At 39.7% G+C, this 27,050-nt stretch overlaps 1 protein-coding gene across 3 annotated transcripts in view; it reads left to right on the top strand.

Annotated features, from left to right (window-relative positions):
• The window catches only part of GUCY1A1 (guanylate cyclase 1 soluble subunit alpha 1), a 111,555-nt gene that overhangs the window by 63,538 nt on the left and 20,967 nt on the right, over positions 1 to 27,050 (top strand). For all 3 annotated transcript variants that reach the window (XM_080916394.1, XM_080916392.1, XM_080916393.1), the window contains 2 exons: positions 20,176 to 20,534; positions 25,904 to 25,965. In XM_080916394.1, coding sequence (XP_080772520.1) covers positions 20,280 to 20,534; positions 25,904 to 25,965 — 317 coding nt within the window. In that variant the 5' untranslated portion in view covers positions 20,176 to 20,279. The remainder of the gene's footprint in view (positions 1 to 20,175; positions 20,535 to 25,903; positions 25,966 to 27,050) is intronic.

Genomic DNA, 27,050 nt, shown 5'->3' with positions numbered 1-27,050 from the left:
CTTTTCTTAGAGTTTGCATTCTTTGAATGATCCAAAAGTTTATGAGGATGGACAGACCTGGTCATATTCCTGGCTGGAATCTGTCTCTGCTTTTGGCAGAATTGGTAATAACTAACTTTATTACAAACCAAAAGCAATAACATTGAATTCAATTATAATGACCTGTTAACAATATGTCACATTTCACTGCTTAAATACTACGTTTTTAAGAATCATTTTGGAACCATGTCCGGTGTTAATGTTGAGCTCTCTGGGTCAGAGTGGCCGGATTTCTTCTTCTTTGCTACTTTGTGTTTGTTTCTTCCCTGTTTTCCTCCCTCCCTTCTCCCCTGTCCTATATTGAGACATGATCTTCTGATATACTGAGCTATATCAAAACTAGTGACCTAGAGCTCATGATCGCCCTGCCTCAGCTTTCAGGGTGTTTTGATCATACTTGCCCCACCCAAATGCACTACCATTGTATTTTTAAAAATACAGTGACAATTTTATTATCAATATATCAAATATATGGACAATTTTATTATTTTACCCACAAATCTTGCTGTTAGTCTGTAGTGTTAATTTTTCCCTCTGTTCATTAGACTTAAACTCCCTTGGAAAGTTTTATTGCATTGTAGTAACCCCAATGATATATTTCTTACTCTATCTTTTGTCTCAGTAATAACAGCTGTGACACTGAGTCTAGAGTCACACAGACTGTCTGAGGATGTGGTACCATTTGACCTTCCTTGTCTGCTTGAAGGCAGAACACTTTCCCCACATCTAATAAAAGTGCCATCATTACTGTGCTATCTAATGATCAGTAACAGGAATCAAAAGACAATCTTTGCTATTGTAAGTTTTAAAAGCTTCGGTTCGCTTCATGCTTTGTAATTTATGGTGCCCTTCCCAGAGTACCAGCCGCTCTTTTGTTTCTCGCTCAATAAAGTTTATTACAGATTATGCTTGTCACTGGGGAGACACAACCACATGGATGACACAGTCCTTGATTGGAAGGAATTTAAAGTCTGCACATGGCAGCTGGCAAAAGCAAGAAATAGCCTCCAAATTATACATGTCAGCCCTTAACGAGAGGCTTGATATGTGTTTGGCAGTTTTAATGGTTTCTAAAGAACTGAGAACGGAGACAGCTCTGTGGTGGAAAAACTGAGGAACGAGTTCCAAGGACAATCCAGGACAAGGCCAGGGGATTGGGTTCCACAGGACCCACAGGGCTTATGTTTTAGAGTACTGGCGAGTGTGTGCCAGGCAGAGGACTAAGCAAGAGGCACTACAGGGAGCAGGCGAGTGGGCATCATCAAAGTATCAGTCAGGAGGGGGTGGCACATGCATTTTGCAGATGACAGCACTTTTTTTTTTTTTTTTGGAGACAAGGTCTTACTCTGACTGGCCTTGTCCTAGCTCATGCCTCGGTCCTCAGAGTATCTACCACTGTGGACCACTGTCTGGTGGACCCTCTTCCTTAGGAGAGAACATTTCTGCTTCCTTTGCTCTGCTGTTTACTCTTCTTGCTCTAATATTGGAAGAGCCACACCGAGTTGTGCTTTAGAGACTCAGCTTTTCTCTTGTCTAGTTCCAAATTGAATGTCTTGTTATTCTCACAATACCCTGCACTTCCCTGTATGCTCTCTTGCTACATCATAATTGTATTTGGAATCGTCTTTTCCCCATCAGGATGATTTGGGTAGAGTATGTCAGCTTAAATCTCCATTTTCTGCACAGACACTTAGGAGAAGTGTCAAACGTCTCATAAGCACACAGAGCACACAGTAAAATGTGTGCCGTGATTTGGCCTGCTTGGAGCCATGAGATTATCTCAGAGTTCGTTTGTGCAAGGCAGTCAAGATAAGAAGGGATTAGATCACAAGACCTGGATGCCAGGCAGAGTATTTGCATCATTAGGTAATGTTGAACTTTGCTATGCTTTTTGAAGGTTGGGGGATGGGTGTAAAGGTGGACATATCAGTTGTGATTACACATTCATAGATCAACTCTGGTCTTCAGAGTGCTACATTTGTTTTTGGAATGAATCATAATACTGTCTGGTATCTTTACATTCGTGTTCAGTCGTCTTACCATCCTGTAGGAAATGTCCATAGACTGCACAGTTTTTATTCATGAAGGATTCCAACGATCCTTAAGTACAGTTACCATCTTGCTGAGACTAAGTGGTGGGGCGGTGAACTTTCAAGCCCTGCCTGTTGTTGTCTTCATAATAGTAAAGAACCTGGTCTTGAATTCTGCATACTTGTATTAAGGATTTTTATTTTTCTATTCTGAATGCACACACACACACACACACACACACACACACACACACACACTCACACACACACACACACACACACACACAAACACTCACACATGCACACACAGACACACACAAACACAGACACACACATACACACACACACACACACACACACACAAACACAGACACAGAAATTGTTAGGTGCCTTTTCTCAGTTGTCAGTCATCAAACTGCAGCTGCAGAAATGCTTTCTTAGAAGCAATGAAATGTATATTAGAGTATATCACTAAATATATATCAGAGTACTTTTCTTACCTATAGTTTTGATTGCTGAAAATATTAAGTAGAAGATTCCAGAAATAAACAAACCTTAATTTTTCTATAACTTCTATGGCAATGTATTATTACAGATTTTATTATAACATAATATTTCCTATATCTGGCTCAGTTCAATTTAAAAATTGAATGTTATTGTCGATATGTAGGTATATAAATTAATACATAAAAATATAGCATGTATTAATTTGGTCTGAGAGTACTAATGTTTTCAATAATATAAGAAATCTCTTAAAATGTTTCTCTATCAACCAATGGGACTATGGAATTGAGTTCACATAGCGCTGAACAGGGACTTTCAGTATTTCATTGGCAGAGGTAATCTATGAAGCTGGGCATTTGTTATCATGAATAAAAAAATAAAAGAATCTGAATGTGTAAACCACTTAGAGGGTTGTACATGCAGCATGGAAGAGGGTTCGATACCAAAGATGACAAAATGTAAATCTGCCTCCACAATGCCTCTTTTTTTCTGTTCTCATTGGAGACAGTGCGTTACCAAGTTGCCCCCTCTGGCCTCCAGTTCACTCTGTAACCCAAGCTGGCTTGAACTCAAGCCTCTGCTTCTCAAGTGCTAAAACATCCACTGTAACAAACGTAAAACAAGATATTTTTACACTGGATTGGGTGTATACGTTTGCAAATGGGATTGACGTAGAGAAGGATTCTTTAAGACATTTAAAAATGTCTGGAAGATTTGCTGTCACTAATTAGAGGTGGCACTCCTCCTTTCCCACGTAAGCACCAAGTAGTAATTGGATGTGGCACAGCATCTATTTTTAAGTCTTTTCCTAGTGAATGGCTTTAGAGGAGTTCTTGTCCTAGATGTGCTGTCTCATGTTAAATATTCCATAGTGTTTGGGAGAGAGTGGTGGTATTTCCTGACCGAGTTTGCATCTCACTTGAAAAGCAAATCATCTTAACTGAAGTCCATGAATCTTTTTTCTCCATCCTCCTCCATCCTAAAGCTATTGGTTCCATTTGACTTCACCCTCTTACCGACTTCAGCTCACTTGTAGGCATGGCTGAGTATACGTCCATATATGGGGGTACTCCCCTTTACCCAGTTTCTGCCCTATGCAGATAGGACCTTTTGGATTATCCCAAACCAGAATAAGCCAGATTAGGTACTTCTATGATTGCCCAGTAGATGTTTTATTTCATAGTAGAAATTATTAGCTGTTGTTTCCCAGCCAAGTTTTACACAGTAAAGTTTATGTGGCTGTAGTCACATGAACCCTCCTTGAAAAAGTAACCGTTGGTTCAGGGAACACAAATGTCAACAATTTTTGTTGTATGCCATGAACTTAGCACCATTTTAGATAGAATTAAAGTCCACCTGCTCAAAAGTTCAAGCTGATGACACAATGGCCACACTGCTGTGCCTGCCATCTTGCCTTGTTCTTCTTCTTGTTTCAAACCAATCAGTCAATTTCCTAAGCTGTGAGTTTTAATCACATTCTCCCCCCCTCTCTCTTTCCCTCCCTCCCTCCCTCCTCCTTTCTTCCTTCCTTCCTTTCTTCCTTTTTACATCTCTGTATTTGGCCCACTTACAGTATTTTATCCCGGACAATCCTGTCTTGATTTCTCTACTCCCTGATTCTTGCTTGTATGACATAAGCATATAAGCTCTGCCTATTTGTGCTTCCAGAAGAGCTCTTCGATGGGGCATGAAAGTTTTGATGCAAGTTTCTGACATCCCCATCACAATCTGTCATGACATACGTTGAGCTGAATCTGTGTGGTTCAGTCTCCACATGCAACCTTGGCCATAAGGGTGTGGTCCGAGGTTCTGTTTTAATCTCTACAACTCCATTCCCTGGAATATAACAGTGGGCGAGTGACAAGTGTGGAGGAGACATGGATGGCTGAACAAAGAGTAATGAAATAATGTGTGAGTGACAGGACTGATGGAGGTTCTAAGGGACACATAGGTAGAGATGCCATCAAAGACAGGTCCCGAAGGATGGGTGATGTGGTGGAGTCTTGGGCTTTGAGGAAATGTCTGCTATCAAGTGGAGAGCTGCCATGTGTGAAGACTATGCATTCAGACACACTAGGGTACTGTGGCCCTTAACTCAGATGACAGCATCACCCACATGGTCGGCGGAATATAACCATAGACCATACAATTTCTAAATAGTAAGTATAAATTTGGTAAAAGAAACCACAGTCATATTATATGATTATTTGAAATAAAATTCAGCATGTTTTTATTACTGAACAAATGAAGATCATTTTCTTGGGAAGATATAGAAAAATAAATCACTATCCTGACACATACATGGAAGGAGTATTTTAGTGTGTACTATCATACATTGCAGTTTCATACATGGCTAGGGTGACACTCAACTTATGATATGCTAATTTCCAAAAGCCAGTGTGCAGTATGGGCCATGAAGATCTCAGTACCCTAAACTCTGCCATGCTGTGTGAACCATCCCACTTGCCTGATGTCACACAGCTTTGCCATGTAACTTGCTAGTCCACAGGAAACTGTCAATGTATTGAAAGTTACAGATTTCCATGGCAACAGGATCCATACTCAGTACCAAAAACCTAAATTGATTATTCTATTGCTCTCTTATAGGAATTTAACACATTATGAAGCCACCGGCCATGGCAGACAGAGGTGCTGGGGCTTTAGGTTAAGGGCATTTTCAGTCTCTTCTTTCTAAGTCAACAGTGCAGCCTTCATTATAAAAAATAGACAGGTTTCCTTTAAATCCATATAAATATTAAACATGAAGACACTGTTTTAAGTGAAAAACTTAAATTTGGAAATGTTAAAATGATCTGAAAAGTCCCTGAAACAATAATGTATAGATAGTTGCCTCTTGTGTCTACATGTAAGTACAAAAAAATCCGGGATTACAGATTATTCATGTTAATCAGTGGATATTAATACACATTAGTTAATGACTATTAAGTGATTAAAGAATATAAAAACATAACCAAAAAGAACAGAGCTACTATTGTAGTTTGCATATTTTCCATAAAACCAGTTTCACAGTTTGTCTTCTCCTGTGCATGGTGACCCTCACTCACAATAATGATCCTAAAATGTGTTGATCCTAATGATCTAGACATGTGTGTGAATCCTCTGGAGATGAACAGTGCAAATCTCTAATGCACACACTATACCCAATGTAGAGAATTTAACCCAGCCATAATGCCATTGGAATGACAATGTCATTGAATGTCATAGAGTCTGAAAATCTTCCACGTATTCAGAGAAAATGTTGTGACAGAAGGCATGTAAGATCAGTGTATTGCAAGGAAAACAGTTTTGATCAGTCTGCTGCATGTGTTCCTCATGAGACACTTGAGTCTGCAGAGCCCAGTCACGGGCCAGCTCTTGGCTGTTGTCTTGATCAGGGGCAAGAGGTTGCTGTAAGGAGTAGGGCCAGGAAGCTGTCTGATACCTTGTGATCAGTGGGTCCCATAGTTCTGTGAGTTCTTGAGTTCTGGGATTTATTATTGTTATAGATAGCTTCATAATGCAAAGTGTATGTTCAATGAACTGCATGTATGGCTAGATATACCTGTGAATTAATAGCTAAAATCAAGGTAACGGACTATTCCAGCACCTCGACAATTTTCTTTGGTAATTTCTCAATTCATCCTTTCCATCGCCCCTGTCTCAGGAGCTAGAATTCTGCCTTATGTTTTTGCAGATTTGTTTGAGTTTTCATGTTTTACATAAAGACAGTGTTACAGTTTGTCCTCGTGTATGCCAATGATCACAATGATGACTTTGAAGTGTGACTATTCAGTCTTGTGTGCATTCTTGGAGTGAAATTCCCATTCACGTTTGGCGATGCGCTTACTCAGTGATGGCCGTTAGAAAAACTTTCAAGTTTTCACTCTTACAAATAAAGCTGGAGGGCTGGAGAGATGGCTCAGCCGAAACCACAAATAAAGCTGGTATGAACAGTTACATATAAATCTCTATTTGAATATACATTTATATTTCTCTTGAATAAATATGCAAAATTGAAAAAAATACATCATATTATAGGGAATATTTAAATTTTTATGAAAATGCCAAACTTATGGTCTTGTTCTTTTGCCCATCAGCAGCACATGGATGTGCTATTTATTCCACACTGTGAAAACAGTTAATATTTTCAAATCACCACTAGATTTGGTCACACAGGTCCCAAGCTGAAGAGGAGTCTGAGCCAGGAGGTCACCAGCTCATGGCCTGCCTGGTTGCCAAGTGACTTCAAGGCCAGCATTTATAAGTTAGTGGGACTCAAACTAAACAAGTAAGAAGAGAACTAGTTATGCCTGTGGTAGATCACCTATGAGGTCCTGACTTTGGTCCTCATTAAGGCAACACGACATAGACACATACACAAGCACACACAGACAGACACACACACACATGCATTTTTGGCAACTTAGTGTGTTTTTCCTGGTTTATAATATCCTACATGTGAGAAAGTTGTTTACGGGCTATTCACGGTTCTTCTGAGGAAAGTGTAAATCAGGTGACGAATCACCAGTTTTCTTTCTGAGCTGTAATGCTTTGGATATTCAAGAGTCGACTCTTGCTGATGGATGTGTTGCTCCTGTCTGGCTATGTATCTGTCCTTTTGGTAACTTAGTACCATCTTCCAGAGAACAATAGTGTTTGCCTGGTGCATGGCCAAAAAGTATTTCTTTTATGTTTCCTTCAATTACTCTCATGTTTTAAACAATTACATCTAAATTTATGGTGCACTATAATTAATTGTTGTTGGTCTAAAGCATTAACAATGATCTCTTTTCCCATGCGGATTTCTAATTGTTTCAGTGTTATTTATTAAGAAAATGTTAGCTATTGTAATGTTTAGAAACTTTGGTTCACATTATAGTTATAATGCTTTATCTGACTGTTCTGTCTACATATCTGTCTGATATATTTCATCTTTATATCATCCATTTCAAACCCAAACCAAGCACATTATTTTCTATCCCCCCTTATCATCTTTTCCCTTTACTTCCTTTCCAATTCCCCCTTTCTCTTTTCACCTTCTTTTCCCTTTCTTTTTTTCTTTATTCTTTTTTTTCCCTGTTGTCTCGAGTGGAGTCTTTCATACGTCCCAGGCTGCTGTCAACCTCCTCTGCCCCAACTGTGCTGTGGTAGCCGTAACTACAGGCATGTACACACCTGTAACAGACTCCTAACTCTGCATGTACACACCTGTAACAGATTCCTAACTCTGCATGTACACACCTGTAACAGATTCCTAACTCTGCATGTACACACCTGTAACAGATTCCTAACTCTGCATGTACACACCTGTAACAGACTCCTAACTCTCTAGAGCATTCCAGGTTTATTGTAAGCTTGGAAAGGTATTAACATAGATAGACAGCTTACTAGTGCCTAGATGTGCACTCACGAGAATGGGAATGAGCTGTTGAGCTTTGAGAAAACAAACACTTTCAGTGAGTTTCGTCCTAATATTTATTTAGCTAATCTGTGTCCTCCATCCAGTGTTGGTATCATTTTGGCAGTTTCTGCTGAAGAGCTGTCTGGGATTTTGACAAGAATTACCATCAACCTAAAGAGCAATTTAAGAAAACTTGATCTCTTGACAATATTTTTAAAAGACACAAACAATATTGAAAAAGATCTCCCATTGTTAATGTTTTCTCTAATATTTTTCACAAACATTCGTAGGTTCTGTGGTGTCAACTTTTCTAACCTTTAGTTAGATTTAATGTGAACTACCTGTATACATCGATTTGACGAGTAATGTTTCAAAGTGGACATTTTCCAATTGTTACTCTTAGTATCAAAGTCGTGGTATACTTTCCTGTATCAGTTGGGTGGGCCTGAACACTCACTGTGTTTTCTTCTTGATCCGATGCTTGCTTCACAGGTCCTTTCAGAATTTGTCATGGTCGATTCTTCATGGACATTAAATTTATACATTCTGTGTTGTGTTTCTTCTTAATACAATTCAGCGGCCCTGGCCTGACAGTATTGTTGGCCTAGAAGTGATTAGAGGACTCATTCTTTCTTTGCTCCTTATAATGGTGGGAAAAAATACCCAGTGTTTGTTCTCACTGTTAGAGGTGGAGAGGGGAGTATTTTGTGATCTACTTTAACTTGATCAGAGTCAATGACATTGTATCTGTTGTCAAAGTTAGCTCTGTACTGTGTGGTAATTGTTTTAATTTATAATGACTATGGACACATGAAAGAGGCTTCTTATCCTTAAAACATTTTTGTTTGAATTTGTTCTCTGCTAACCGAGTGCTCTTAACACTGTCAATATCAGTGTTAGTATCCTTATCAGTATCTTAATTTCATGACTTTTCACCCCATCCCACTGTGGCTCCTCAATTTTCTTGTTTAAGCTTCATGAAATTCGTCCCAGTCTGAATGCTAGTGATGCCCCCAGACTCCTCCCTCTTGCCACATCTAGCTCTTTCTGAACTTGCCTTCCCTTCTGTGTTCATTCCAATCATACTTTGCTAATTGCTACTTCTGTTTCTTAATCATAACATCCTTCTTCGGCCCTTAAATACCACCAGCCCCAGAGTCTAAATTTAGCTATTTTCTTTCTCTGTGTGTCCCATTTGGACCTTGAATTTAAGTCCTGAGTTCACTGTCTTTCTTTGGAGGAGAGGTGTTCACAGGTTAGTCTCCAGTGTGTTGCTCTTGAAAGGATGTCTCCCATATTCAAATACACTTCTCCCTAAATATTCTGCTAACAGCCAAAAGTTACTAAAACAAAAGCACAACGTGGCAGCCATTTGGGCCTCCTGTGCTCCTTCTGTTACCCCTTACTATTAATGTCCTAGTTATCTTTTCAGACAGAACCCCAGAGCCACTGTGGTCCTCAGATCTTAGCTGCTATGGCAGGTCCACTTCAATTTCACGGTATCTATAGCAACCATCCTTTCCTGCCTCGTTCTGTCAACTTCACTCCTGCATCCGGTGGGCAGTTCTTCTATGGTCCTTTTCCAAAGTCTTTGCATTTAAACCTAGTTGCCTTCACACTGTCTCTCAAACTCTCTGTGTTCCCAGCTTTTGCCATTGCTCAGTGGCTGAAAGTGATGTTTCTAATGTAGTTGCCCATTAACTATTTTGTTTCCCACTCTGCCTTCATTATAGCCCTTTTAAAAAGTTAGCAGGAGTGTGCATTGTTTATATTAGTATTTGAGGGATGGGAAAGAAAAATTATTATTTTAAGAACCTCTAGAATTTGACTTAATTGTAAATGAATTTATAACAGCCTGTGTTCAACTTTGCTCCTAAGAAGTATTGTGTAAGCTCTGATCTAGCTAAAGTTTACTTATATTTTGTAATTTTTATTGTTTGTGTTTTGTTCCATATGTTATTTAGAGTGGGTAGTTTAGTATTATTACATTTATCAATAGTGGCTACATTCACTGAATGTTCAGTTACAGATTAGACTTTGAAAAGAGCTTTTCAAACCGATTTGAAGCACTGGGAGTAAGCTGCTTGTTCCTTAGAGGATGAGCCGGTGAAATGGGAAGGAAGTTGCACATTTCATGGGCATCATAGACGTGCAGGGCAACTACAGACTTAAGGAAATCTGGAAACCTATATCTGCATTAAGAGTTTAGTTTCACAAAACTTAAAAACTACAGTTAATAGTAGACGAGGAAAAGAAAGTATATTTGAACCTTTAAGAAGACTGTCTTCTTAAGTCACGGGACATTTAAGCATGTATGCTCGGGTTGTCAGATACAAAAATTAAGGAAACTAAAGAGATGATTCAATTTGATAATTATTTAAGCCACCATGCCTACTTTGTTTAGATTATAACACAATTACTTCATTTCTCCCTCCAAATGCTTCCATACACCTCTCCTTGCTCTCTTCCCAATAAATGACACCCTTTCCCCCAATGATTGTTGCTACACATATCTATATCTTTGTATACATACATTCATAAATACATAAACACAATCTGCTTAGTCTATATAATGTGTTTAGCGTGAATGATTCCAGTGCTGACCATTTGCTCTTGGATAGCCAGTTGATGTGGTCTTCCCTAAGGAAGACAATAGTTCTTGGTTGTCTGTAGTTCTTTATGGAGGGTAGATACCTCATGGACTTTCTCCTACCCACTTCAGTATGTCTATTATCATTTTTCAGATTATTTTTGGGCAGTCATATAGGTGAGGCTTTATAGGTAAAGCCCTAATTTTACTGGAAGATAGAATCTCACATCAAACATTCTTTTCTTTGGCTCTTTTGAAAAATTGAAGGGCTGTTTGGTCTGCCTTGGATAAATTTGCTCTGATCTGCATGACTGGTGAAATGAAGGCTGGAATCATATCAGAGTTTCAGTAAAGTGACAAGGATGGAATAATGAGCAGTTGTTGTTTTTAATAAAACTAGGTTTGAAGAATTGAGAGGCAACTAAAACTACATTATTTAAAACATATAAAAGGTGAGAATAATCATGCAAAATAATCTACTAAAAAGATTTAGGAAGTTATAGATGCTCAAAGTATCTTAATATTCTGTGCTATGTGGATGACAATGGGCAACCCTCGGATTCAACTGGGATAAAAGATTTCATGCTAAGCGCTCATCATGAAGACAATAGAAAAGGAAATATGGAGGGACCAAGCATGTTTCGGGGAACAGTTGTCTAGTGTGCGTGAGCTGCTAGTCTAAGGTTAGAGGGTCTATAGGAAAAATGTTTCTGCATTTCGGTTGAAAACGTAGCCAAGGTGAACCATGTGAGTTTAGGTTCATGAGTAAGTCGAACTTGTCCATCACTTTTGTCCTTGAGAAGCTCTGGGGCTTGTATCATCACTAATAGCTAGACATCTGTCATCTGTTTAATAAAGAGACCCCAGGAAAAGATTTCTAATACCCATTTCAGTTCAAAAATTCTGTCATCCAACTCATAGATTTTCAGTTACTTTACATAAAAGATACTGAAATAAAATTAAAAGTTGAGGTTTTACTGTGATATTTTTAGTTCTCTGTTTCGTATCAGTAAGAGAGCAGAAAATACTTAAACTACGGCTGTGGCTCTGGAAGCAGTTGGGAAAAATCTAGCCTTTCTTACAGATTCGTCTCTAGTATTTAAATACACACCTTATGTGCGTGTTCAGAAGCCAAATGCATTTTCGGTCATGATCTGTTCAGAACTAATCATTCTGTATTTATTGAAAATGAATTGATTTGTCCTAGCATCTTCTCTGTCTGCTGCTCACCTAGGCCTAGCATGACTTAGGGAGATGCGTCCCACTGTTTCAGTCTTAAGTCAAAGATTGTTTTCTGTCTGAAGAAGAAGAAAGAACTGTGCTGTTGTCCTGAAAATTTGGGGAGGCTCCAGTTGTTCATGGGACCAAATCGTGAGTGCCTCAGCCACCAGGCAGCCTCAGAAATAGCATCCTCTCTAGGCCTTCCAAACTCCAGAAAACAGCTTTATTCCTGCCTCTGCTGCCTTCCTAACTGACATTCTTGGGGTTGATCTCTCCAGCCTCTCTTGATTAATTAGATATTGATCCTATTTGACAAGTTTCTGTTTCTAATAGTTCACCAAAGCTTGGGTGTGCCATGGCTAGGACACTGTGTGGTTCTCTTTGTCAAGGACTGTGTAAAAAGTGCTACATGAAAGAACCATGGAAGGTGTCCCTGTTGTCCCTTATTTAAGGATCTTCTTTCTGAATCAGTACACAGTGAATTTTGTTATCTTCCATCTTCTGGCTCAATCCTGAGCTGTTAGTGGCACCCCTAGCTTGCTTCCAGGAAACACGGCCATTATTTCTTTGGTATTCGTCAATCTTCAAACAGATAATGCTTCTGAGAAGTTCATAGCAATGAGCTCTTGATATAACCCAGAGTTCCCTTTAGTAGGCTTTGATAGGGGTTAAAGTGTTCTCACAGGTATAAAACATTACTGAGTCTTTCTGAGAAGAAAAAAGATTTGTCAGTAATAAAGTTCCTAATGATTGCTAACATGACTTTTAGGTGGAGTTTAGGGTATGCTACACCATGACTGTATTGAATGTACCCATAACACTTGTATGGGCTAGGCTAAAGTTAACAACCACACACTGATAATTTTTTGTCGGTGATAAAAAGTGTCCCAGATAAGTAGTGCAAGTGGCATTATGTCTTATGCTTTTGAAACTTGAGTATAAGGTTGGATATATATATACTTTAATTTAAAACTGCATACCGGTGGGAAACAGTGAAAGTGAGGTAGTGTGTTTAGTCTTCAGCTAAACTGCATTTTCTCACCACCTCACCATAGTGGAGGAGACAACAGAAGCACAGTGTGAGGTTGTGAAACTGTCCAGTGCCGTGTCACCACAAGCTATACAAAGCATGGCCATTGCCACTGGATATAGCACTAAACACTCCACATGTGTTGCTGTCTTTTACCCTCACAGCATACCTAAGCGATCATTCGTATCCGTGTTCTTATTTCCTGATGGAGAATGTTCAGGTGAGATTTGCTTTATACCTTGATAAAAGCCCTGGAGTTTGTACTGACAGAGGAACATCTGCTGCTATTACCTAAGCCCTCAACTGACATGTTAATTGTGATGCCTTAGAGTATGACTCACATGGCCTACTTACATATGAATCAAAATTATGAAGTCCCTCTTATACTGATTGTCAGTATTCATGAAACCCATATCCTTTCCCCTTGTACCCTCACCATACAAAACATCACTGTTAAAGATGGGTAAATTGTGTATGTGTGTCTGTGTGTGTGTGTGTGTATGTGTGTGTGTGTGTGTGTGTGTGTGTGTGTGTGTGTGTGTGTGTAGGGGGAATTCAAACATCAAGAGTCTATTTCCAGGTCTTCCTAGCTGAAGGAAATGTAAACAAGGAGGAAATATTGATGTTATGATGATAGATACGTAATCATCAGGAAACTAAATATGTCAGATTCCAATGGTATAATGTCAATGTCAGTGGAGGTATGAATGTCAAAGTCCAATCAATAAATGAAGATCTCCATTTTATTTAACACACCATTTATTTCAATTGTTTAATAATCAGGGATTTGTTTTCATTTTGAGACTTCCATCAATTTTATTATGTAAGTCGCAATCAAAAGGTGGTCTATTAGAATATGTGCCCTTAAATAAATCCGACTTTTACTTGCAAACTTCAGTCACACATTGTTGAGAGAAGAGATCTTTTTATTAAGAATTTTATACATGCATACATTTTTTTAATCAAAACCACTCTTTTTATCCCTATTATCAAAATTCTCCCCACCGAAACTGTTACTTTAACTTTATGTGTTCTCTGTTTAGCCCACTGATTCCATTTTGTGTAGGACCAGCCACTGTACCATGAGCAGCCTCTCATGGGACACATCCCTGGAGAAAAAGGACCTTCCTTTCCACAGCCACCTTCAACAGCTAGCCCCTCCTTTATTAGGAGTAGAATTTGATAAAGCAGTGAAGAAGCTTTGCTGATGCAGCCTGATGTGTCTGTCATATGTGGCAACGCTTTCTTCGGTATTGAAAAACTGCACACCAAACATGTAAGATATCTGGGAAAAAAATTTTTGTGAGACTTCACATTATCTATGTGTCTCAATAAATGCCATCAATTCTAAGAGGCATGAGAGCTTAGTTAAAAGACAAGTGTTGAATTACAGTGCAACTCATTCAACAGGAATGAACTGTAGACTCCGGTCAGTTTGAGTTAAGAGAAAAAAAAATCATCAGTGACCTCCTACGAGCACCACTTTACATGGAGAGACTTTCTGCTACTCACAGGTTCTTCTGAGCCAACATTATAGACATGAATAACGTCTGTTTGAACACTAGATAAATGCAAATGGGATTAATGTTAATGGGGTTTATTTTATTTTATTTTATTTGATAATAAGGCTTCAATGAATAACCCAGCCTAGCTTGGGTTTTTGTTCCTCCTGCCTTAGGCTCCGAGCATCAGGTTCATATTTTATGTTTCAAAATAAGAGAGATTTGTCTGATGAACTGGAGTGTTCCAACTGCTATAAAATACTACCAGGAATAATAGAGTGCCAAAATCTCAATTCTGAACATCATTATAATCAAATAATCAAGGTCAATGAATTATTTCCTGTATTGATGGCACTCTATGGTCTGCAAAGAGAGAGCCTTCTGCAGCTGTGGTTAGGTTGCAGTCCTAGAAATGTTCTTTCGGCCAAGGCCTGTGGGTTTTCTGCCGAAAACACTTGTGGAGTTGGTCAACCTCCTCCAAGTTCCCATTCAGTCCTTCTCAGCCCAATCACCTGTATAACTCTAACTCAGTTTCCACTGTGCGTCTCCAGCAATCTTCTAGAAGGCTGGTCAGCTTTCCACACTTGGGATCCTTTGTCTGAGATGAAGATCTCACTGGAATTTTTATTTGTTTTACCTAGTCACAGAAGGCCGCTGCATGGTGACTACCTCCCTTTTGCCTGTCATCTCAGCCCCTTGTTCTCCTTCCTGGATGTCCTCCTGTGTCACCCTAGAATCAACTTCAGGCATTTAACCATGGCATCTTAATATTCAAATATAATATTTTTTCCAAAAGCCTTTCACATGACTGATCTAGATGCCTCTCATAGATGACTCTGGGTCCTGATTTACGTGTCTACAGCACTGAGCACTGACTCTGGGAATTGATGTCCCAGATGTACATTATCTATAGAGCATATGTTCTGCTAGAGTGGAGTGCCTTTGGCTATCCCTAGGCCGCTGTGTCTTGAAGACTGCCAGGCAGGTAACAAAGCAGCCATGTTTGTGGAACAGAATAAATGGAGCAGAAGGAAATCCAGTGATTTTTTTAAAAATGGCATGGTTCAAAATTATGTAAACTAAAAAAGCAAACAAATGAAGAGTTCAAATTGGTTGAGAGACAAGAGTATCTTGCGGTTTTGTCCTGTGAGCCCCATCGACTTAACAGGGGAGTTTCAGTCACTGCTTAGAAACAAAAGCCAGAACACTATGGCCTGGCACATAGATATTGTGAATGAAAGTGAACCCAGTTACATCCCCAGCCTTCCAGGGAGTGCGTAGACACTGTAAGTTCACTGTGCACTAATTGTATCACCTTCACAACAAACACACAAGCAAATGTAACACTTCTGGGGAAACTTGGGATGCTCTCTGCCTTTTCTACTTGTTTTGTTTCTTGATCACAGAAAAAAAAATGTCTAAAAATTTCCTACTGTAGAGTGAAGAAGAGCTCACTAAAGTAAATAAATGATATTTCCCTAGTGCTGAATGATAAACCCTCCCAGTCTTTCAGGCCACCTGACCATTTGCTATTTTACTTAAAAAAAAGAGAAAATTTGTACTGAAGATTCCAAACTCTAGCATGATATTGAAAATGTATTTTTGACACCCCCACCCTTGACTAGTTTTAGAAGCCTCAATTTTGAGCCCCGGTGTTCAGACAGGTACAGCATTTCTGTCATAGGAATGTCCAGGTCTTACATGCTGCAGTCAGCATTGGACATGGCTGATGCTCGCTCTTCCGATGGAGGCTTTGTTCCCAAATCAAACTTAACCTCAAAGCCACTCCTAAGGTTAAAATCTGCTTTTCAGTTCCCTCTGTGCAAGAGGCATTTTGTGTTAGACACGGTGGAGAAGCTCTCTCTCTCCTCAAGTCTACATACCCTGTTGAAATCAGCAAACCAGTTTTTATGATTTGCTTAATGTCAGGGCTTATTAGGAAGAGTTCCCTTGCCTGACTAATAAATTACCTTGGTTATTAGCATAAGCCCAGGGAAAGTTTTTTTATCTTTGCCACACTAGAGTTAATCTCTCACTAGGAAAAGGAAGAAACATTGAGTAATTTGGGGGGAAATGGGGTGTTTAATCATTAGTTTTTGGGACAGCAAGAAACTCTGCAAGTAAGAACACACTGTCTCACTGTTTGCCAAGGTCTTGTCACTAAACTTCTTATTTTGTTTGCCCCTTAGCATTACCTTCCCTCTTCCCAGCCAGCTCTATACCAACCTCATTAACGACCACACTGTTTCTGAAGTGAGTTTTGACGTTACACATAAAAATAATCTCTGGTTTAATGGGAGAATTTCTCCTGTGTTTCTGGCAAATCCAAGGCACACAGAGGCTTCAAGCATACTGGTGCTCGTACACCTGCTTTCTAGTGTGATTTCATCAGTCACAGATGAAGAATGCTAATTACTCTGTTTACACATGTGTGATTTAATGAGACTAAACACTCAGCCAGTCTTCAATACATGCAGCTTGTTTCCCATTGCTGTTTTTAAGTTAATAAAAACCACGCCAAGCATATTTTCTGGAAATGAGACCATTGTGCAGTTCAAGAGAAGGAAGAAGTTCCAAGGCAGTTGATGGGTTATGTATAAAGTGTGGATAGGCTGAGCAGGAAATGTAAGGTTTGGGGACCAGGGTTCACTTCCAGTAATGGGATGGTTTATCATAAACTTGGAGGCCCTTGCCAGGCCTCCAAGGCCAATGAAAAAAATTCTCCTATATTATTTTTAAAAAGCACTATATTTCTGGCATATTTAACCCATAATTTTTTTTATCATTATCTTCCTTTCATTTTTTGAGTACCCTTTTATAGTTATTATGGTCATATGTTGAAAGAACTAAAAATTCGGAAAATAATTACAGGTACTTCTTTTGTATAATAATGTAAAAAGAATGTTATCATTGTAACTGGATGTTTTACAACTTTGTGGGTTCTTTTCTTTCACTCTTCACCCCTCTTCTTCCACCCTTTGGAGCCCCTATCACTACACAGGAGAGAAAAGAGGAAGGGTGGAAAACCATGCCCGTATTGTTTGGCTACTTCCTGCTGATTAGGGAGCTGAGTTTCCATCTTTCCAATCTTCTACATGTCCTGTAGAAGCGAGCACAGGGTGCTGAGTTCCTTGGGACAAGTCTTATCTTCACCATCAGGAAGATCAAACTAATTTCTTCTTCTCATTTCTTTGCACATGTTTACTTGACAAACCTCAACAAACTGAAACCAACAGCATCCAACCACCAACCATTCAACCAGCCCCTTCTAAAATGGAGTTGTAGCATTTATACACACTCTCTGAAGAATCCCCAGAATTCCAAACATCACACCTTCGCACAAACTGTCAGCATTTGTCAAAACCAAGCCCGTGCTAAAGAATGAGGCAAATTATAGTCAGCTGCTGTGGACAATATAAAGGAGCCCCACATCTCAGACCTGGGATTAAAACAAAAGCACTGTTATATTTCTGTGTGTTTCAAGACATCCAAAAAAGGAGAATATTCAGCCAGAACATGTGATCCACTAGTTTCTTCCCTAGAATTGTACATATTCACCTACAACGATCCGTGTGTTGGGACGGAGCTCAAGAGAAGGGTACTGGCCCAGCAAGTATGATGCCACTATAATTCCTTGCAAACATTTATATCTACATTGAATTCTGGTACCTGGACTTTTTAAGAGAGGAGTGGAGAGAGAAGATAAAAAGACACTCTGTCCTTACATTTAGATTCAAATGGTTCCATTTATTTACTCACCTCTTTAGAGCAAGGGGGACAGCAAGTTACAGCCTGTGGGTGAGATTTTCAGACCCCCAGCCTGGTTTACAAATGCTTCACTGGAATATATTTATGCCCATTTGTATATAACTTATGAATCTCTTCATAGTGCAAAAGCAGAACAGATTAGCTGCAGTTGAGACTGTATGTAGCCTACAAAGCTGAAGGGATTTCTAGACTTTTATAGAAAACAAACAAACAAACAAAGCAAAAGTTTGTGGTCATATGTTTCAGCCATAAACAAGAATAGAAGTTAGTAAGCGACAATTAATAATATGAAAATGGTTGTTTTATTTTGTGATGAAATAAAGACTAAGGATATATATATATATATATATATATATAGATAGATAGATAGATAGATAGATAGATAGATAGATAGATAGATATGTATATACATAATTTGGTGAAAGCCTTTCATTGTTAGGTGTTTCTGAATCCATATAGCTATTCATTATATTGAGAAAAAGGGGCTGAACCTTAGAGTTTGACTGATTTTTATTGTAAATATGTAAATCCTATTTTCAATATAAGCTAATCTTATTTTATGAGCTCAGCTTTTTGGAGTAAGTGTGTTGTAATAGGAAATATGTTAGTTAAAGAGACATATGGACTTTCTTGTGAACTGTTTCTAGCCATTCAAATGAGGGGAAAAAATCACCCAGAGTTTCTGGCACTTTGTGGTAGTAATACCTGTATCCAGAAGGTACAGTAAGGATTAAAGGCACATTGGAAATTTCTAGTTCTGTGCTGGACATGTAAGAATTAGCAGATGTGAAAGCATTTCTTTCCATTTTTAATTAGTCAGTTTGATATTTCAAGACTAAGAAATCATTAATGCACCCAGTTGGTACTGTTGATATGCTGTATTCCAGCTGGAACCTCAGGCCAGATAACTAGCAACAGTGGGTTGGACTTGTGTGAGAACTTGAAATGACGTCACCAGCAGAGCAGCACAGGGAAAGCATGCTGAAGGACCTCAGCCTCCTCCTGGCATGGTAGCTTCCTTGGTTTAACTAAGTGTCCCCTATACATTTGTAGACAGAGACCCATGCACATTAACATGAAGGGTATGAGGTCCATGTAGTTACAGACAGTTCTAGAAAAATCCAAATTGCCAAATATACAGGTTTTTCTTTTTTCTTCAAAGAAGAAATTGACACCTATTTTCAGTCCAGAAAACTGGAAATGGTTGTATGAATACCTGGTTATCTTTGCTATTTTGAAAGCCAGTCCTCGGCTTGATGGCCTAGAGAAGGGGGATGCTGGAGGAGTGAGGCAGAAGTGGGTGGGTAGATAGGGGAGGACCCTCTAAGAAGCAAAAAGGAGGGGATGGGGTGGGGGATTTGTGGAGGGGAGACCAGAAAGGGGGATAACATTAGAAATGTAAACAAATTAAGTGATTAATAAGAAACAGTTTTAAAAATAAACCAAGAAAGTCAGTCCTCACTGAATCCCCCAATCCTAAGCATTGCTTCCCAGTCAGTAGATCTCATTCTTGTGGGAAAGGTCACAGGCGCTAGGCTATAGAGATGTACTTTGCAAAGGAGTCTCCCGGATGTAACTATACCTAAAGCTTTGCTGTGATATTTGCTATTTGGAAACTTTCCCCAAAAGTTTTGCTGTATTCAAATATGTAACAAACAAATCTCTTGGGGTCAGAGTTCAGAAGTTTTGGCCCAGCATCGGCTAACTAAGGGGTAACTGAACCCAAGTTTCATCCTTACCTCACCCAGATAGTTTGTCAATATATGTAGAATAACACATAAATTAAAGTATTTAAGGGAAACACTGGCATGTACTGTTCTGATGTTTAGATGGCACACACATGAAATACAGTAGTTCTAACATTAAAGAAGCAATAATGAAGATCATTCTTGTGAAATCAAATAGAAACAAATGGGTGAAAAAGATGGAAGTTGGTAGTTTTTGCTAAGGACATTTAGAGAAAAATGAGAATTATCTTTAATTGATACTCTGTTGGCAGTTTCCCCTTGGATGATTGTACAGTTTTTTTCTTTGTGCACCTAGCCTTCTGTTGTGTGTAAAGTCATTTATCTTTTCTCTTCTGACTTTAGATGCTGGGTCACCCTTGCCCTTGAGTCAGTAGAAGCAGATCTTCATAAGTCTACAACAACACCAGTTAGTAAGGAGGAAACCACTGCTAAGCTCCAGAAACACAATGTTCTGCAGGAAGTTCAAGGATCTCAAGATCACAGGGGAGTGTCCTTTCTCCTTACTGGCCCCCGGTCAGGTTCCTACGGAGCCATCAGAGGAGGTGGCCAGGGGCTCTGAGGGCTACCAGGCCACTCTGCCCATCTGCCAGGACTTTCCTGAGAAGAATGCAGAAAGGAGTCTCCCTCAAAGAAAGACAAGCCGAAACAGAGTCTACCTACACACCCTGGCAGAGAGTATTTGCAAGCTCATCTTCCCAGAGGTGAGTATTTTCCCTTTAGCGAAGTAGTGGTATTTAAAGACTGGAAACACTAAGGTGTTTAAAAGAAAATATTTAGCAATGAGGTTTCTCACTTTTAAGAACACAGTAAACAGAATCCCTTTTGAAACATGAAAACTGTATTTTTAAATAACAGTATTCTAAATTGTGTGTGATCTTCAGAAGTTTCACATGTTGAATTCCTTCCAAAAGATCATTAGACTCTGACAAATTCCTGTCCTTGCTTTATCTATCATCCTGAGTTTCCTTCATCAGTAAAGTGGAGTTGTAGCTCACCTACTTCTGTCTGTTCGTGTAGCCTGAGTGAAATCATCTTCTACTCTTGCCCAGGAAGTAAGAAAGAAGTTGGATGGCTCAACTGAATTTCAAAGGCTTTCAGTGGGAGATCGATAATTCTTTAACAACAAAGGTGTGGGGGTGGGGGTGGGGGAGTCCTTGGATACACAGGTGTGTTGAGACTGGAAGACATAGCCCTTCTCACTAAGGTGCCTTGCCTTGCAGACTGGAAGGTTTCACCCAAGGACAGAATGAAATAATGCTAAACATTTTCCTTCCGTGATCTGTTTTTCTTGACATTTCTTTTTGTTCTTAGATAATTTTATCGTCTTTGTTGTCTACATTCTCCTACAGCTTATTAAACTACCTTGAAATTATTATTTTATTATTCTGAATTTTTTGTCATGTCTGTAGGGTTGATACCTGGAGATTTACTGCTGCCATCTCTGAATCTTTGTATTACTTTGCCTCACTGTCTATGTGTTGAAGAAAAAGCCAGATTGTCAATGTCTGTTAACTGATTTTGATATTGGAAATACCTTGAATGACTGGCCAGTCGGAAGTTCTGGAAATTTTTGAAATTTTTTGTACTCCGTGTGCTTTATTTTTCTCAACCTATTTCCTAGAGGAGTCTGGAAGAAACAGCCAGACAGTTGCAAAGTGCTCTTCTTTTTCTATAAGGAAAATCTAGGGGGAAGTACCAAAGAGTTTTAGTTAGAACGAGCTGTGCTGGTGTTTGTTTCTGGACTCATAAGTGCAAATGTTGAGCTCTGTCTAGAGTGCCATGCAGCAGTGAGGAAGAGTCTATAGGAATTCTTGTAGGGAGGAATAACTTTGGCACTATTCATTGGCACAGTCCCACAGTTAATGTCATTTACTTTATGGTAGTAAATGCCCCAATGTTGAATATGTTTGAAATGTGTAGGAAATAGTCTATACTACTTAATCAACTCTCCAAATATCATTTTTTTTCATGAAGTATTTCTTGGTTGGCACATTTAATACCCACATTTTAGTTTCAGCTACTTCAATAACCTTATGAAAGATATTCAAGAATCAATTTGACATACTAGTTCTAACATTAGATAATCAGATGTAACTCTCCAATTATGTTTTTGTAGGGGATAGTAAGTATAAACACCCATTAGCCTGAGAAAATTTTTAGTAGAAGCTTTCCTTCCATAGAAGTGAGCTGGTTTAGGTTAAACAGGGTTTCTCTTTTGGGGGTGCAGTGGAACTTTATTGATGGTATTCAAGAGAGTAGGGAGGACTCCCTAGGCCCCTCCTACAATTATGGGGCGTCTGGAATGGAAATTGTGAGGAAGATGCTCAGTGTTGGGGGAGGAGTTGGGATGGGACTCCTCAGCAACTGAGGGCCTGTCTCTTGCTCTCAGTGTCCTTGCTGGGGGGTAGGTCAGGGTTTCTTACTCCTTAGAGATCATGTAGACCATGAGGTCCACCACCCTGTTGCTGTAGCCGTATTCATTCTCATACCAGAAAATGAGCTTCACAAAGTTGTCATTGAGAGCAATGCCAGCTCCAGCATCAAAGGTGGAAGAGTAGGGGTTGCTGTTGAAGTCATAGGAGACAACCTGGTCCTCAGTGTAGCACAGGATGCCCTTTAGTGGACCCTCAGCTTCCTGCTTCACCACCTTCTTGATGTCATCATACTTGGCAGGCTTCTCTAGGCAGCATGTCAGATCCACAACAGATACATGGGGGTAGGAACATGGAAGGCCATGCCAGTGAGCTTCCCATTCAGGTCTGGTTTGACCTTACCCACAGCCTTGGCAGCACCAGTGGATGCAGGGATAATGTTCTGGGCTGCCCCACAACCATCATACCACACCTTTCCATCCACAGACTTCTGAGTAGCAGTGATGGTAAAAACTGTGGCCATGAGCCCTTCCACGATGCCAAAGTTGTCATGGATGACTTTAGCCAGAGGTGCTAAGCAGTTGTTGGTGCAGGATGCATTGCTGACAATCTTGAGCAAGTTGCCATATTTCTCATGGTTCACAACCATCACAAACATAGGGGTATTGGCCGAAGGGGCAGAGATGATGACCCTTTTGGCCCCATCTTTCAAGTGGGCCCCAGCCTTCTCCATGGTGGTGAAGATGTCAGTAGACTCTACAAGATCCTCAGCACCAGCATCTCCCCATTTGATGTTAGTGGGATCTTGTGCCTGCAAAATGTTAATGGGCTTCATGTTGATGACAAGCTTCCCATGCTCAGCCTTGAATGGGCCACTGAATTTGCCATGGGTAGAGCCATACTGGAACATGTAGACCATATAGCTGAAGTCTATGAAGGGGTCATTGATGAAAACAATCTCCGCTTTGCCAGATCTTGAGCAGGATGCCTATATATGGCATAGAAATGAAATCCAATCCCCAGCCTTTGCCAGGAAACTGTCAAAAAAGCCTGTGTATTTTATTGGAACCTAGACCTTTTCGTAACAATGACTGTTACCTGAGTTTTCCTATGGAGCTGTAAACAAAAGCTCCAACCACCCCACATAGGCTATGATGACTGACACAGCAAATAAATGTAAGTATCTTATCCAAGTACAGCTTCAGGGACTGATGAGGTTATTACGGTCACTTACAAGACAATGGGTAGCACAAGAAAACAAAACAAAACAAACAGACAAAAATACCCAGCTACATCATTCAAAGTACAGTGAGTGAAGACTTCACAAAGCTGAAAAAAAAATGGAGTCTCATCCTTAATTACTCTTCTACCTCTTATGGACTCCTGCATCCGGCAAGATCAAGCACAGTTGTGGCGCAGCAGAAAATAATGGCAGGATTCTACAGAAAGAACTCCCCATGCCTGCCCCAGTTTCTGCTGCTAGGGCATCTTGGGAACCTCTATACTATAACAATGGACATGGCTAGCACTGCGTCGTGTAATTCCATTTCTATAGCTATGGTGGTTCAGAGAGACAACTTCTCACGAATGGCTGGTAGAAATGTCAAGCTCTGGTCTTGTCTGCTCTAGAAGAAGCCACCCACTACAACACAGTTATAAGACAACATTCAATCTCCACAACAGTTCATTACAGTAATCTATTCTTCCTTCCCCAATAAGTCTATAGTTTTATCTAAAGGAAAATGAGTCTGATCTAAGTGTGAAATCTGGAAAAAACAGCTTCCATCATCTCCAGCAATGCTGGGTAAAGGTACCAACTTTACTCTTCTCCAACTTACTATGCCGGTGCATGTTAGGAGCAAGGACCTAACGAAGTTGGTCTGGAGACCATGGAAAGGTCAAGAAACACTAGAAACACAAGAAAGGAGGTTTTGTTTTGTTTTTAGAGCAAAAGAATACTCCTGAGGGTTTAATAGGAGAGCAACAGAAATATATGTCCCATAGCACCACACGTGAAAATGGACAAATTCCCTAGTGATAGGACTGTTTATATTTTCTTTCTTACAGCCCATTGAAAGTTCTGACCAGGAGTTCATAGAGATGAGCAAAACAGAATATTCTTGTCTTTTCTGGGTTTCTGCTCCACTAGGTAAAAAATAGTAACAGGAAAACCTTGGGTTGCAGTAGAGGAGAGGCAGCATCCCCCTTTCCCCTGACCCTGTGACCCATTCTTCACATGAGTATGTTTAGTAGAAGGAAAATTCACAGAAGCCTATGATTCTCTAAGTTTATATCAATCTGGTGTCCTGTAGCTAGTGATGTAGAGCAGCTGCTGAGTGGAAGGCTCTTGAGAAAAAGGGTTTCCCAGGCACCTGTTTGAGATGTTCTTTTACAATCTCACAAGTTTCATTGGGTCTTTTTTCACCCTTGCTGTGAAAGGCCACTAGAAAGTGTTCCCTTCTCTCACAGAGAGTCAACAAGGTCTGCTCCAGATTCTACCTTCTGGAATCAACTACCAGATTTCTTTCATCCTGTCACAGATGTATGTCCCCTTCTGCATTTCTGAACCAACAAAAATGTGCTCCTCACTATACCTTAAAACTCTCCTTTAATTCCTTTTTAGTGACTGCATTTTCAGTGAATAAATTTTGTATGTATGTTCTAAGCTGGATTTACACATTTAGAATTCAAAACCCTTTTCTAAAAAGCTCTCTCTACTTTTTTTTTTTAACATTGCCTTCTGTGACTAGTGGAAACTCTATGAGAGATATAAATAGATTAAGGTAAAAGGAATTTCCCAACTTGGATCATATCCAGAAAGTTTATGACTTTTTTCTGTGTAAACTGAAATTAAGACTCGATGATCATGTACCCATGCACAGACATTGTAATTTTCATCCGGGATCCAAACCTGAACAATTCTCTTCAATTTTTTTTTCTTGTCAAGAAGAAAGAAAGATACATTAGAATAGATCAGTAGACAGTCAAAAATCACGTATTAGGTGGAGAGGAATTGCATATGTATGCCTTGCAAGAAAGGAAAGCTCATAAACACTCAGAAGTCAAAGAGTGAAAGAAAGTGCTAGTATTTGTTAAGGATGATTAGTTCAAACATTCCCATAGTTAAGGCAAGTCCAAGACTCTTGAAACACACACTGCTGGTGACAGATTAGTTTTCAGGGTTACCAGGTAGGCAGTAGAGATAATGCAGATACTTAGACTCGAATAAGAAAAAGGAGTAAAGAGTGTGGGGTGGGAAGGGCACTGTGACCTTGGGTGAGGTGGAGGAGTTACTGTTTAGGAAGGGAAGAGAATGGACTCTTCAATGAACATGTTGGGTGTGTGTATAGAGAGACTTCCTGGTCCAAAGGACGCCATGACATGGATTCCGACATCACAGACTTGACGCTCCAAGCCGACATCTTCTGTTTGGGTTCCGACTGAGCTTGATTCTCCGTGAGACTTATGTCCAAGAGCATGACCCAGGAACCCCTATACCACTAACAAAAAAAAAAAAAAAAAAAAAAAAAAAGAGTCTGAGCTCCTTGATCCTTCCCAGGAGAGAAAAAACACTTCAGAATGATGATGTCTCGGTTCCCAATACAGCAAATCCGAGGCACGCACTATCACGTGCAAAGTTTGTGTTACTTTTAAAGACATCTTAAGAAAATGTTGCAAATATTTCTTTTTATTTCCAGTTTGAGAGACTGAACCTTGCACTTCAGAGAACACTGGCAAAGCACAAAATAAAAGAAAGCAGGTAAACCATACTACTTTGTTTGTATGAACCCTCATCCCTCAAATATTGTTTAAAAATGATAAATCCTCACTGAATATATTAATATTTACTAGATTTTGGTTATATACAAAAATCTGAAGTAAGTCTTAGCAACTACAAATTTGAGAACAAATGTACTTTAACAGGTTTCAGAAGAGAAGGAAAGAAGGATTCTGTTTTTGTTTTGCTTTGTTTTAAATCTGATCTGCTTAGTTGACTTTTAAAATAAAGCTGGTCATGTGCTTGGGGGTAGATAAATTGACCATCTTGTTGTAAGTATTCAGCATGTGAATAACAGAGTAAATCTGGGTTCGAATTTGCAGAGTAGAACTTAGGAGTTTTGCAAATCAACACCATGATGGGTACAATCTACAAACACTTTCTTATGCCCCTCTTCCCGGAAATCTAGTAGTCCGATGGATGTATAATTCAGGCTGAATTTTCCTGTTGAATAAGTGCTATTAGACTTCATGCAGGCAGCTCAGCTGAGCCAAGAAAAGGTCATGAATGGCCTAGAAAAGTGTGACTCTCTGTCTGACAGAAGCTTTCTGTACTGGACTGAGCTGACAAGCGTCCGAGGCGCCTCTGCCCCTAATTCCCAGGCAGGCTGATAAGATAGCTGGAAGTCAATCTTGCTGTGCTACTGCGGAGCACGTCCCTGGCAGCCAGTGCATTTGAGATTTATTCTCAAGCCCATGTGCTCTAAAATATCCCTGCTGCCGGTTAGAGATCTGTTTAATGTGGTGCATCCTGTAAAAGAGCCCTCAGAAGTAAAATCCGCCACCGTTATTTCCTTTGGAAATCTTAAGAAGAACGGATGCTGACACTGCTCCATGATAATGACCTAGTGGACCAGTAGGCTCTTCCTCTTGCCTGCTCCTGTGTGAAGTGGCTCTGCCTCCTTTCTCTTTATCTTGTTCTTGGGTAATGTTGGAGAATCACTTTCCAGTTTGTGCCTTGGTCAGCCAGCAGATGAGCAAATCTAACCCTGTTGCATGCAGCTTATTTCTGGGACAGTGCACTGTCCTTGAATGAGGGATGAGAGCCCCACTCTTATCTGTGCAGTC

This window comes from Micromys minutus (genome assembly GCF_963924665.1).
Source record: "Micromys minutus genome assembly, chromosome: 4".
Lineage (NCBI taxonomy): Eukaryota > Metazoa > Chordata > Mammalia > Rodentia > Muridae > Micromys > Micromys minutus.
Note: the sequence above shows the minus strand (reverse complement) of the source record. Positions and strands in the feature narration are given on the sequence as shown.